This window comes from Ascoidea rubescens (assembly GCF_001661345.1).
Source record: "Ascoidea rubescens DSM 1968 unplaced genomic scaffold ASCRUscaffold_2, whole genome shotgun sequence".
Lineage (NCBI taxonomy): Eukaryota > Fungi > Ascomycota > Saccharomycetes > Ascoideales > Ascoideaceae > Ascoidea > Ascoidea rubescens.
Genome location: NW_017962914.1, coordinates 572,122 through 584,728, shown reverse-complemented (window position 1 = coordinate 584,728; position 12,607 = coordinate 572,122). Strand labels below are relative to the sequence as shown.

General features: G+C 35.9%; 6 protein-coding genes and 1 non-coding gene across 7 annotated transcripts; 4 read left to right on the top strand and 3 right to left on the bottom strand.

Annotated features, from left to right (window-relative positions):
- Positions 1–214: 214 nt before the first annotated feature.
- On the bottom strand, positions 215–286 carry ASCRUDRAFT_t19. Its single transcript has one exon. It is a non-coding gene; the product is annotated as a tRNA-Asp (tRNA).
- Positions 287–528: 242 nt separating this feature from the next.
- Positions 529–1,002, bottom strand: ASCRUDRAFT_74316 (uncharacterized protein). Its single transcript, XM_020192636.1, has one exon. The coding sequence runs from the start codon at positions 989–991 to the stop codon at positions 731–733; it is 261 nt and encodes an 86-aa protein (XP_020049167.1). The 5' UTR covers positions 992–1,002; the 3' UTR covers positions 529–730.
- Positions 1,003–2,069: 1,067 nt separating this feature from the next.
- Positions 2,070–3,377, bottom strand: ASCRUDRAFT_74315 (uncharacterized protein). The gene has a single exon (XM_020192635.1). It carries the CDS (start codon positions 3,235–3,237, stop codon positions 2,533–2,535), a length of 705 nt encoding a protein of 234 aa, XP_020049166.1. The 5' UTR covers positions 3,238–3,377; the 3' UTR covers positions 2,070–2,532.
- A 1,131-nt stretch (positions 3,378–4,508) lies between these two features.
- On the top strand, positions 4,509–4,829 carry ASCRUDRAFT_79489 (uncharacterized protein; the record flags this gene model as incomplete). Its single annotated transcript, XM_020194386.1, has 1 exon — positions 4,509–4,829. One exon carries the CDS (start codon positions 4,509–4,511, stop codon positions 4,827–4,829), a length of 321 nt encoding a protein of 106 aa, XP_020049165.1.
- Positions 4,830–6,497: 1,668 nt separating this feature from the next.
- Positions 6,498–7,148, top strand: RCF2 (Rcf2p; the record flags this gene model as incomplete). The annotated part of the gene is made up of 1 exon (XM_020191557.1): positions 6,498–7,148. One exon carries the CDS (start codon positions 6,498–6,500, stop codon positions 7,146–7,148), a length of 651 nt encoding a protein of 216 aa, XP_020049164.1.
- Positions 7,149–7,976: 828 nt separating this feature from the next.
- Positions 7,977–9,561, top strand: ASCRUDRAFT_79487 (uncharacterized protein; the record flags this gene model as incomplete). The annotated part of the gene is given in 2 exon segments (XM_020194385.1): positions 7,977–9,510; positions 9,530–9,561. The coding sequence occupies 2 exon segments, from the start codon at positions 7,977–7,979 to the stop codon at positions 9,559–9,561; spliced, it is 1,566 nt and encodes a 521-aa protein (XP_020049163.1).
- Positions 9,562–10,512: 951 nt separating this feature from the next.
- CQD2 (Cqd2p) lies at positions 10,513–12,513 on the top strand (the record flags this gene model as incomplete). Its single annotated transcript, XM_020194384.1, has 4 exons — positions 10,513–10,563; positions 10,764–10,768; positions 10,953–12,365; positions 12,435–12,513. 4 exons carry the CDS (start codon positions 10,513–10,515, stop codon positions 12,511–12,513), a joined length of 1,548 nt encoding a protein of 515 aa, XP_020049162.1.
- Between the last annotated feature and the right edge of the window lie 94 nt (positions 12,514–12,607).

The following is a 12,607-nucleotide window of genomic DNA, read 5'->3' as shown; positions in this document are numbered from 1 at the left end:
CTGTTAACTATATCTAGTTTTATTTTACTTTTTACATTACTATTACTTTATAGGTTAACATTCACATTCTTTAACATCTAAAATTTTACATATTATTGGATCTATTATCAACAAAATTACAGGTATATCGTTTGTTTTCGAAAGCAGTCGAGTAACAAAGAATTTAGTGATTATCTACGAAATAAAAAAATAAAAAAATGCACAGAAAAGAAAACTCCGCGACGGGGAATTGAACCCCGGTCTACCACGCGACAAGCGGTAATTCTAGCCACTAAACTATCACGGATTTGCTTCTGTTTATTAAAATTAAACTCCTCTATTTATAATACCTTATTTATACTATAGTCTACAGGTTCATGAGAAATGGCAATCCGGAACGCTTTAGTATTTTATTGGACTTAATAACAAATCATATTCATTTTTATTTTGAGTGCTGCTTCTTATCGCTTCTCAACATTCGATATCTCTAATCGATATCTTTGGTTGCTTTGAACAGAAATACCCGATTAGTCGTGGTTGTTGAATGTACAAATCGGTACGTATTTCAAACGATTGATTCATATCAGGAACTCTGTGAGCTGTCCCTAATCCGGATAAAAAATCAGTCCTGAAAAAGTTTCAAACCCTTGTATACCCTTGTGTGTACACAGCACTGCCTGCAATAGTTTCGATTCGGTAGATGACGCTGCGGGATCTGCATGATATATGAAAACATGCAGACTATTGCGCATCACACACGCGTGATTGTGCGGTGTGTGCAGCGCTTGCTTATTTTCTTTCTGCGCATATCATTTGCTGCTGCTCCCTTTGATATCAGTATGTGTTTTGGCCAGGAGGGCTGTTTGCGGTATAGGGACCCATAACCAATCAGCGAAATACCCATGAAACCACAACACATTCTTGATCGAAATCGGACATAGCGAACAGCTATTTTTGGGAGCAGCGTTCGTCTGGCGGCAGTTTCAGAATCGGCGCCAGCAGGGTAACACATCCTTTTTGAATATTCATTTAGCAAGCGTTGCACCACATCGAAAATTCGTAAAGTAAGGGAAACCATCAGAGCTGGAGCTGTACAATGAAAGAGCCATTGGGAGAGCCATTAGAAGAGCCATTGTTTTTGAGCGAGATAGTGATGGAGATGTTCATCTTTGGACTGCAGGATTGCAATTAACGTGTAATTGTTTCAAGTGGGGAGGGAGCTGATTGGCCACGAGGAGATGAAGCAGAAGTAGCAGCAGTAGCAATGTGAGCAGAATAGGTTGAGATCGGATCAGTGATTGAGTGGATCATCGACCAGAGGCAAATTGAAAGCTATGGTAGAGAGAGAGGGAGAGACGAGCACATTGTTAGTGTTAGCGAGATGAGTGCAGGTCTCAGGACCTGGTAAGTTTGATAAATTATAACATGAGTAGTACACGATTCAGGTTAAGATTCGTTGGGAGGATATTCGAAATATCGTTTGGGTCGAATAGGAGCAGGAGAGTTTATATAATACTTAGTAAGCGGTGTTAATCTTTGGGAAAGAAACGAAGGGGATGGAATGGGCAGTGAACAAGCCAATAGACTTTGTATGGGATTGATTGTGATAAGGGATTTTAAAGGGATTAAAGAGGATTATAAACAGCAGTCTTGAAATGAAAAGAGATGTGAAGAAATAAAGGGAAATGAAAGGAAATGAAGAGAAATAAAAAGGATTGACGAAAATATACTTTTAGGTGTGAGTTTAAAGTAGAAAAGAGTGTGATTTTAGAATTTGCAATAAATTTTATTGTAATTTTATTATAATTTTCATTTATTTAGCCATTTATTTGATAGAGCGAAAAAAAAAAGAAAGAGTAAAATGGTAAGGAAGAGTAAGAGTTAAAAAAAGGCAAAAGTAAAAAAAGAGCGAAAAAAAAACGAGAAATAGAATTGTAATTTTAATTAAATAATTATTTAATTATATTGTGATTCAATTTTGTTGTATTTAATATTAATTTTATTTCTAATTTTAATATTATTTTAATTTTATAATGTTGATATTAACATACATATGAAAGAAAAAGGAGTAGAGTAGAGTAGAGAATAAAATAAAATAAAATAAAATAAAATAAGAGTAGTGGAGTGAAGTGGAATCGAATCGAATAGAATAGAATAGAAATAATTAACAGCGTATATAAAAAACCCATTATTATAGATATATAGATAATAAAAATACAAAATACAATATCTAATTAATAAAAACAGTAACCATTCTTCTTTTTTTTGTAAATAAAAAAAAACATTATAGTAAAAGACAACCAAAGTTATAGGAGAGAACAAAAAGAGACAGAAAAAAACAGGAAAACAACGAGATTTATAAAAATGATAATATAAAGTATAAGATAGGATAAGATAAGATAAGATATAAAAACAAAAGAAATAGAGAAACAAAGAAATAAAGAAATAAAAAGTAGAAAAGTAACGATAGATAAAGCCATTAAGTGAACATGAGATGAATTTTTAGTCTTTAGTAAAGTGAAGTAGATGAGCTAATAAACGAAATAAAATGAATTAGAAATTGTAGGCTATATTTGGTTCATTTAAATCTCTGTGCTGGATGTTATCTAAACTTAGTGGCCTTATGGAGTTCTTTCTACTTTTTGAATTCAAATTGACTAAATTTTGGAAATTGGTGCTTGTGCTGGAATTGGTGTTTATGTTTGAATTGAGATTGGGATTGGAGTGGGAGTTTGAATTCGCAGAGCCAGAGCTTAGAGAGCTGTTGGAATAGAGGGAGGATCTTGTGGAGGAGAGTTCGTTAGAACTGCTGTTGATGGAGTTGATGCTGCTGGAGGTGAGGGCAGAGTAGGTGGATAGATCGCTCTGGCGCTTGGAGGAATTGAAGTCCATGCTGGAGTTGTTATATGAGGAGTTGAAGCCAGTGAAGGAGTTGTTGGGGTTGTTGATGTTGATGTTCTGTTGCTGGTTGAGTAGCAAGTTGAATTTAGACACTGGGTTTTGGTTGATGTAGGTGGACTCGATTATTGGCTCATTGGGATCAGTCTCAGAGGTGGGATTGAATAAATCGTTATTGGCATTGAAAAGGGTTTCGTCGAGTGTGTTGATGAGGTTGTCGTTAGAAGAGGAGGACTCTTTGTCTTTGCTTTGCTTTGCTTTGAGCTGTTGGAGTCTTATTCTTTGACGTTCTTTGGCTTTTTGAAGTCTCCAGGAGGTTTGGTTATCGTCATTTTTGTTTTCAGTGTCAAAGGAAGACATTTGTGAAAGTGGAGTAGGGGGAGAAGAATAGGGTATATTTGAAATATGGTATTACAGATATAGTATATTAGTATATTAGTATATTGGTATAGTAGTATATTAGTATATTGTATAGTAGTATATTGTATGTATAGGAAAGTGTATATATATAAGGAAAAGGAAGAAAAGAAAAGAAAAGAAAAGAAAAAAAAAGCAGAGAAAAATTGGATTGTTTTTATAATATAAATTTTGCTTTATTTGAATTAATGGAATTAATGCTGTGGAAAGTTGAGCCAGAAGAAAAAAAATTCCAAAATCAGACTTTTTTTTGCAGTAAAATTTCCAGGAATACAAAAGAAAATGCAAAAAATAAGTTGGTGAAAACTGGCCTATTGAACGAAATTAACTTCTTTTGAGAAAAAGCATAATAGTAAACATCTCATAATAGAGGAATAAACTTGGAAGGAAAATCCAATTTTAATTCAAAAAACAATTTAAATTTCTGTTTACGATTGCAAAAAAGCGAATCAACACATTTAGTTTTGATTTCAAAGCGATTTTAAGCTGATACTGGAGCAGAACAAAGCAATTCAAAAGTTAGTTAGAGCTTTATTCAAATAGAACTGTGAGTCTTTTCAGTATCAGACAGTGTTTAATGAATATTAATGAATGTTGTTTAAACTCGCTTCCATTCACTTGCATTCATTTTCAGCTTTTAATTCGTTTTCATCTTCGCTGGAGATTTTGAGACTTTTCGACACGCAACCGAAAAGAGCCCAAGGGTTTGAGTGACACCGCGCCAGGGACCTAGGGCACTGCGTAATCTGGCGGCGCGCTCAACGGCGTGCCAGATTACGCACGCCCACCAGGCTGCTGCTCCGTCACGAAAGAGACTAAAAGACGCTCTTGCGACCCAGAGCGTGAATGGCGACGCAGCAGTGGCACGAGAAGCACCAGACCATCACCATCACCGTCGGAGTAGCAACAGCATGCACCCGCTCTTGCTGCCTCTGCTGCCTCTGCTGTCTTTGCTGCTGCTATTAGTGCTGCTGCTTCTTTGTTGGCAGTGTGGTTCCATCTCCAAAGAGAATGGAAGGAGCAAGACAAAAAAAAAGGGCGATCGCGCTGAGTCAGCCATCTACATGTGACCGATCCACGCACAGCAAAGCCTGTTTATTTGCTCCATTGGCACAGACGCTCCTGTGTCATCTGATTGCACGTGTGTTTGAGAGCGCTCTGACGGAAGCAGCCCTGCGCGACTGGGTTTTGCCAATGGGCCGGCTTGTCGGGAAATGCATCGCTTTCTTAACGGAATACGGGAGTACTGGGAACGGGAACAAAGCAGCGGAAAAAGCCCCAGCGGAAGCGCAGCCCCAGCGAATTACGAACAGTCGACTTTGTCGCCAGCTCTGCACTCCGTAATCAGGACCGGGTTATATCCGCGTCGGGATATTGACGGATCCGCAGAACCCGGCCAATTCCTGGTTGCACATGAGCGATGTCTGTGTCTCTTCCCCTGTGCTAGCTGGAAGAGCCCTGGTCCCAAAATCTTGCCTCAGGAAAATGTGTCAACCTTGGAAACACATTTCAAGACAGCAAAATGTATGGTGTAGCTTTGAGATTGATACACCACAGATTCAGATAACGTTTGTGGTTCCTTTATAAAATGTTATCCCAAAGGATCACCAGAGAGGATCCACTCTTAGTGTTACTGATATATTTTCTTACTTGCCACTGTATTGCAATGTCACTTTGTAGTTTGTACAATATCGTTGTCCCACAAAACAATTTAAAAGAACAAACAAGAAACAGTAACAATCCATAAGTTAATCCCCACTTACAATACTGTTTTAGTGTTTTCATTGTTAAAAGTTTTTAAACAACAATCCGCTAATATTTATAATAATAATGATAATAATAATTAATTATTATTATCATTATTATTATTTCTATCAATTGTGTTGATTGAAACCAAAATCCTGTGTTTCAAAATAACGGTTTCCAGTTCGTAGCATGTGTTCATTTAGTTCAGCCTTTGAAGGCTGTTTAACTGTTCTTTGAAGGCTGTTTAAAGATTGGCTAGAGTTTTTCTGAAAATCAATTTACTAAAAATATCAAATACAATTGAAATTCAGTTGAAATTCTAAAAATTTCTTGAAATTTCCATTTGTTTTATAACTCATATCTCAATCATCTCTTGATAGCTTCTTACAATTTCTCTTAGTTTTTCCTAATTTCTCATAAATTTTCATAGCTTTTCATAACTTTTCATAACTTCCTAGCATTTCTTTAGATTTGGGTACTAAACAATAGATTACGTTTCTGCCTTGTTGTTTATTTATTTTTTGACACTGTTCCAGATTCCCAATGGCGTTTTAGCTTATGTTATGTAATGTTATAGTTATGTTATATTCATGCTATATTAATCTCAATCTGTACATTGAAAATATACGAAACCTCGAAGAGGGCTCTTACACAAACCCCCAAGTTTGATATCACCCCCGGTTTTAAACGGTGAATTAGGGCTGTTTCACTGTCTTGAGATATTTTGGGATATTTTGCAAGTTTTGGCAACTTCTCCTTTGAGACGTTTTTCTTTTTTGGGTGTGCCGATGCGCTCCGGCTCGTGCGGCGCGGGATTTGGACGCTGCCCCCGATAAAGAGGCCGCGGTCATGTGCGTTGCGCTTTTTGCACCGCTTAGTCAGTGCTGAGTCACACGCGGCAGCAGGCCTTTGGAAAAAGAAAACCCAACACCAAAGAAAAAAAGGTGATTTTCTGCCGCTTTCCGTCGCTGCTTCTTTCTGCGCAAGTTTTTTATCATTGCTTACCTAAGACAGTCTCTCCGCGATTGTATAAAATTACTATATGTTTCCATATAAAATATTTTTCTCAAAACCAACCAGCGCACGCAACCGCCCAACGCACTTATTTGGTCGGCAGGTGCCTGCACAAATCCGCTGCACCTGTCCTCATTAGGGCTCCTTCTCTCTTCCACTTATCATTCAAGACTTTTAAAAACCGTTTTATAATTAAACTTGGTTTCAATACTCTTGATTCAATAAATACTCTATTTATTCTCTTAAACTGTTGTTTTATTTTCCATATATTCCATCTCTCTATTACTTTTTATCCATTTTATTTTAATTTCATATTACAAGATTTTTATTAGATTTTTATTATATTTTATCAAATCAATACCAAGTTAATATTCTTTGTGCTCTCGCTGCTTTTCTCCAATTATTCAATCTAAATCTTTATTCCATAACAATCTTATCACATCATGAAAATTCTATCTGAAGACGAAAAGGCTGCTCATTCAAGTGCCACCTTCTGGGCTGGCTTTAAAGGTGGTCTAGCTGGTGCTGCCATCTCTGCTCTATTGTTCACTGTGGGTGCTAAAAGATGGCCTGTGTTACATCGTTTGCCCACTGCTGCCAAAACTGCTGTCGTTATCACTCCTCCAACTCTCTTGATCTCCATCTGCGCTGAAGAAGGCTCCAACAACTTTGACAAAATAGTCTACAGCTCTGAACACACACAACAAACTGCCTTGAAAGAATACTTGAGATGGCAAAACCTATCCTACAGGGAGAAAACTATCGAATTGGTCAGCTCCAACAGATACTCCATCATTGTTGGTGCCTGGGCTGCTTCTCTATATGGCTCCTGGGCCCTCGTCAACAGAGACCCAATCATGACCAAACCCCAAAAGATTGTCCAGGCAAGAATGTACGCTCAATTTCTCACTGTCGCTTTGCTCTTGGGTTCCATTGGTTTGACTGTCTGGGAAGAAAATAACATGAGCCACACTCCTCAGGCTCACAAAATCGAAGACTCTTGGAAGGACATTCTTGCTGACGAAGAAGACAGAGAAAGAAAAGCTGGTATTCCTTTGCACATAACCCCAAAGGATTTGCATAAAGTTGACTAAATAAGCTCAAAACCATTAAATAAACTCTCATTCCACAACAACCCTTAATTTCTCTTAATATCTATTCATATCTATTCATATCTATTCATATCTAATTCCCTCTGTTCAATTCTATTCTGTCTCTCTTTACTCTATAGCTCTGTACTTTGTTTATACTCCTCTTTCAACTCTGTAGCAACATCTGTAATCTCCTTTGATGTCCCAATCGGGTAATGCTATTTTCCATCACCTTTATTTATTTATTTCTTCTTTGATCTCTCTACTTATAATCAAATATTCTTATTCTCTCTTTCGTCAACTCTCCAAAACTTATCGTAACCACAACCACTCTACTCCACTCTACTCTACTCTACTCCCTCATATCTCTCCTATCTCTCCTATCTCTTCTATCTCTTACACCACCCTTTCACACGATCTCTGCTTCTCTCTCTTTACTCTGCCCTCCTAACTCTTACGTCCTTTTATTCACTTACCACACCTCTCTCGCCTCTCAACTCTCTTAACTCTCTTCATACTCTCTCTCTTCGTACCTCTTAATTACTCAAAATTCTACTCCTAGTTTCCTTTTCGGTCTCTTCTTCTTTTCTACTTCTTCTCGGCTGTTGTTTTGGCTCTCTCAAGTTTCCCAATCTTCTTATTATTTAAGTCCCCAGTTTATCAACTACATCCACACTTTAAAAAGTCGCACTCTTACCAAACTAATCACTTCAAATTCAACTTAATCTCTCTTAAAATAAATAAAAAGAAACAGGGAAACACTCCACCAACAACAAAAAAACAAACAAAAAAGAAACAACTATAAACCGAAAATATTACTCTCAATTAATCATGATTTTTAGCAAAAAAATAGATCACTTATCCAATAATGAAATCGATGTCTCTATGATTTCCTCTCCCATGGCTTTGCCACCAAATCTACCTCTATCTCTCTTGACTGAATCGCTTAATAAAAACTCCATTAACGATGCTGCTGATGATACCATCAATAACAAAAATAAAAAATTCACTGATAAGACTTCTAATAGTAATAATGATGATATTACTCTTAATGACGATGACATCTACAACGATATCGAAAACGATTTGGATAGTTGTGAAGACGACATTATCTCCCACAAAAGATACAAAGAAGCTTTAAATCAAATTAATCAGTTGGAAAACGAACTATCCGAATTCCAATCTTCAAGCTACGAATTAGAACAAGAACTAGAAAAAGAATTGAACGATTTGGATTCAAAAAACGAATCCTTGAAATTAAACTTGATCGAATCTGAAAAGGAAACTTCCCTCTGGAAAAACAAATTTTTTAACCTACAAAAAGATTTACAAAACCAATCAGTAAAGGCCCAAGAACAAATCAGTAACTACAAAAACGAATTATCAAATACAAGAAACAAACTAATCAACATAGAAATCATTAACGACAACATTGAACAAAATGAAAGAAAGTTAAATGTCAACTTGAATGAACTAGACTCGAAATATAACGACACTTTAGAACAAGTGGCCCTATTAGAATCTGAATTGGACTATAAAAATGAACTACTATTAAAAGAACAACTAGAACATCAAAATACAAGAAACTCATTATTAGAAGTCCAGAAAGAACTAGACAATTTGAAAAATTCAATCAACAAATCCACCTCTGCTTCCACTACCTCTACAGGTTTACCTCTAATCTTCAACTCAATTGGTATCTTTGGTAATACTAATAATAACCTCTCAAGAACTCCATCCAATTCACTTGACTCGACCTCCCAAAGAAGCTTCCCTAAATCGAACTCAATTAGACAACTACATGATATGATCAACCAAGCAAAGGGCATGGAATCAAGAGTCGAAAATATTAAAATTTCTCTTAAACCTAAACATAAATTAAGAAAATCAAACAAATCTACAGATTTTAGCTCTCGCCCTCATATTCCATACGAATTAAAAAATACAATGTATTCAAATAATAATGTGACATTTAATTATAACAATTATAACAATAACAGTAATAACAATAACAATAACAACAATAGCAATTATTTAAAAAGTATTAGTAGTAATAATGGCTCATTCACTGATGATGATGAAGCTAGCTTTAACAACTCATTAGACTTTAGATTAAATAATTATCAAAGCCAAAATTTCCACACCCTATTCTCTGCTCAAACCAATGAAAGTAATGATAGCGTTGCAAGCTCTTTAGATCATCTGAAAGTTATTAAAAGAAACAACAATTTTACTTTTAGTTATAATAATAGCAATAACAACAATAACAACAATAATGATGGTGATTTCAATAATACTGAAAATAGTAAGATTGAAAATAATAAGATTGAAAATAATAAGAATGATATCGATAAAAAAAATAAAAGTAAAAATAAAAGTAACAGCAATAGCAATAGCAAAAATAGTAGCCCATTAAGTCTTTCTCCCTCACGTTACAATTTATCAACGTTACCTTCAAAAAGTTCTTTTGAATTCAATTTGGAAAGCGTTCTAAGTTCATCTAGCAACAAAAATGAAAAATTATCTGGTTTTACAAGACCTTTGGACCCCAAAAGATCATTAAATTCAAAAACTCCATTAAGAAGAAGAAATTTGTTATATTCTTTTAAAAAATCAGGCAGTGGTAGTTTCCATAAATTTTAATAAATTAATAAGTTAATAAGTTAATGAATAAATTATCAATTCCATTTTTTTTTGTTTTTTTGTTTTATTAATCTTTGTTATTGTTATTGTTATTTTATCTATTTTCTTTTATCATACTCATTGATCCAATTGTTAATTTTTTTGTTATTACTATTTATTACTTATTAAATACTGCCAGTAAACAATCTTCGGATTTTGCATTCTATATATTTCTTCTTCTCTTTTGTCTTTTTATTGTTATTTGTATTTGGTGTCTATTTATTTTTGTTTCTGCATATACTTTTAACTAGACTTTTATATTTTACTATTTATTTTACTTCTTCAATAGTATACTTTATCAATAACACATCTTATTTATTTATAAGCAAGAAAAATCAATTGAATTATCTTCTTTTGCATTTGAATTTATAATTTGTCAATTACTTTTATGCTTCTCAAATACACATCTTTTCAAAGTAACTTTAATTACAAAATACACCTGTAGTCGTAAGAATCAAATAAATAACCTTTCAAGACAGAATACTGACTAAAGATAAACCAAATTCAACATAACAACAATAACGCAGCAGAAGCAGAAGCAGAAGCAGCAACAGAAGCACCTCTTCAAAACAGCAACAGCAGCAGAGTAAGCAAAAACTAGCCAATAAAGACCCTTCACTTGAGCTCTTCTCGATTTGTCGTTTTGAAAATTACCCGATTGAGCTCCAAAAAAGTGATTCTTTTGATGTTGGGCTCAGAAAAGAACAGTCGAAGAAGAGCTATTTGGACCAGAAAAGTTATGCTATCGATCTGAGATTGCCACCACCACGAATTTCCAATGAACAAAGCAATTCTGAACATCATAGGAAGGAGTTCGTGCAGGAGTCTCTCTCTGTTGCTCAGCTCCAGGCCTAATGGTTTCAATAACCAGAGGGTTTTCCTTACCAACCATGGGTTGAAAGACTATAACTATAATTACTCGTTTTCGTATTCCAGACATCGTCATCCAGTGTCTTTAAGATTCTTTCACAAATATCTGGCCTCAGACTTGTCAACTATTGATAGTGGCAGCTTTGCTGATAACAAGAAGAGTTCGAACAAGAGGGATAGCACTTCAGAGAATACAAAACCAGGCAGAAGAATCTCCCGAAAACTAATCTTTACTGTTGGGCTTTCGTCAATAAGTGTGTTTTTGTATTTCTCAAATGATTCGTACAAGAAGAGAGTGGATTTTTTAGCTAAATCATTTCAAAGAATCATGATTGTGAGTGTGGCAACCGTTAGATGTTTTTTTGAGTATAGATCAACATTAGATACTAAATATGAGTCAGATAAGGAGAGAAACAATGCGTTGGAAAGATGTCATCAAAAATGTGCTGAAATTACATTACATGCGTTGGAAAACAATGGTGGGATTTATATTAAATTGGGACAGCATATTTCAGCATTAACATATTTATTGCCCAAGGAATGGACATCCACTATGACACCCCTACAAGACAGATGCCCAAAGACTTTGGTGAGTGATATAAACGAGATGTTTATCGAGGATATTGGTTGTTCGCTTGACGATATGTTTTCTGAATTTGATGAAAAACCAATTGGAGTTGCGTCATTAGCCCAGGTTCATGTTGCGACGTTGAGAGAAACTGGAGAGAAAGTTGCAGTTAAATGTCAACATCCCTCACTAAAGGAATTCGTTCCGCTAGATATATTGATCACGAAAAATGTGTTTGAGTTGTTGTATAAAGTGTTTCCTGAATATGATTTAAATTGGCTAGGAGAAGAGATGCAATCGTCTATATATGTCGAGTTAAATTTTGTTGAAGAAGCCAAAAATGCTAGGAATACGTCGGATTATTTTAAAAATTACCAAAGACAAACAGCATTAAGAGTTCCAAAGATTTATTCGGCCCAACCAAGAGTGTTAATAATGGAGTATGTGGGTGGATCAAGATTGGATAATTTAGAGTATTTCAAAGACAATAATATTTCAAGAGCAGAAGTGAGTGCATGTTTGGCACACATTTTCAATAACATGATATTTACCCCAGGCGTTGGCATTCATTGTGATCCACATGGTGGAAATTTGGCCATCAGAGCGATTCCCAAGAGGAAAAATGGACACAACTTTGAGATTATCTTGTACGATCATGGGTTGTATCGATTTGTCCCAATTCAATTGAGAAGAGCGTATGCAAGATTTTGGCTAGCGATTATTGATTCGGATGAGAAATCAATGAGAAAATACGCAAAGGAGTTTGCTGGAGTTACAGACGAAGAATTTCCCTTGTTTGCAGCTGCAATGACAGGAAGAGATTTCGAACACGCAGTTGGAAACATTACTACTCCAAGAAGCCAAGAGGAGATCAACTACATGGTTGGGCTTTTTGAGGAGGGAAGCTTTTTGACTGATGTGATGGCGTTGCTATCCAAGCTACCCAAAATTGCATTGTTGATCATCAAAACCAACGATTTGGTGAGGGTGTTGGACGAAAACATGGAGTATCCTCTTGGGCCAGTGAAAAGCTTCTTGATCATGGCCAGCTACTGCGCGCGAACCATCTACGAAGAAGACAGGGAGGTGTTGCTTAGAAAGTACGAGAGCTTGAAGTCCACGAAGAGCCTATTGTTGCTCAACCTCAGCTACTACTGGAACACCATGAGGGTGTGGTGGACGTATAAGACGAGATCGCACCAGTTGTTGGTGTACAACCTCGTCTCGTTGTTTTCCAGCTCGTCCTAGCTGCAGCCGGAACATTGTACATACTGTTTAGAATACACATTTCCATATTCCAGCACCAAATGCCAAAACGCTGTGCTGAAGTTGCTGCTTCTGC

Coding starts and splice junctions, on each gene's coding strand:
- ASCRUDRAFT_74315 (XM_020192635.1), bottom strand. CDS start 3,237: ATGTCTTCCTTTGACACTGAAAACAAAAATGACGATAACCAAACCTCC.
- ASCRUDRAFT_74316 (XM_020192636.1), bottom strand. CDS start 991: ATGTGTTACCCTGCTGGCGCCGATTCTGAAACTGCCGCCAGACGAACG.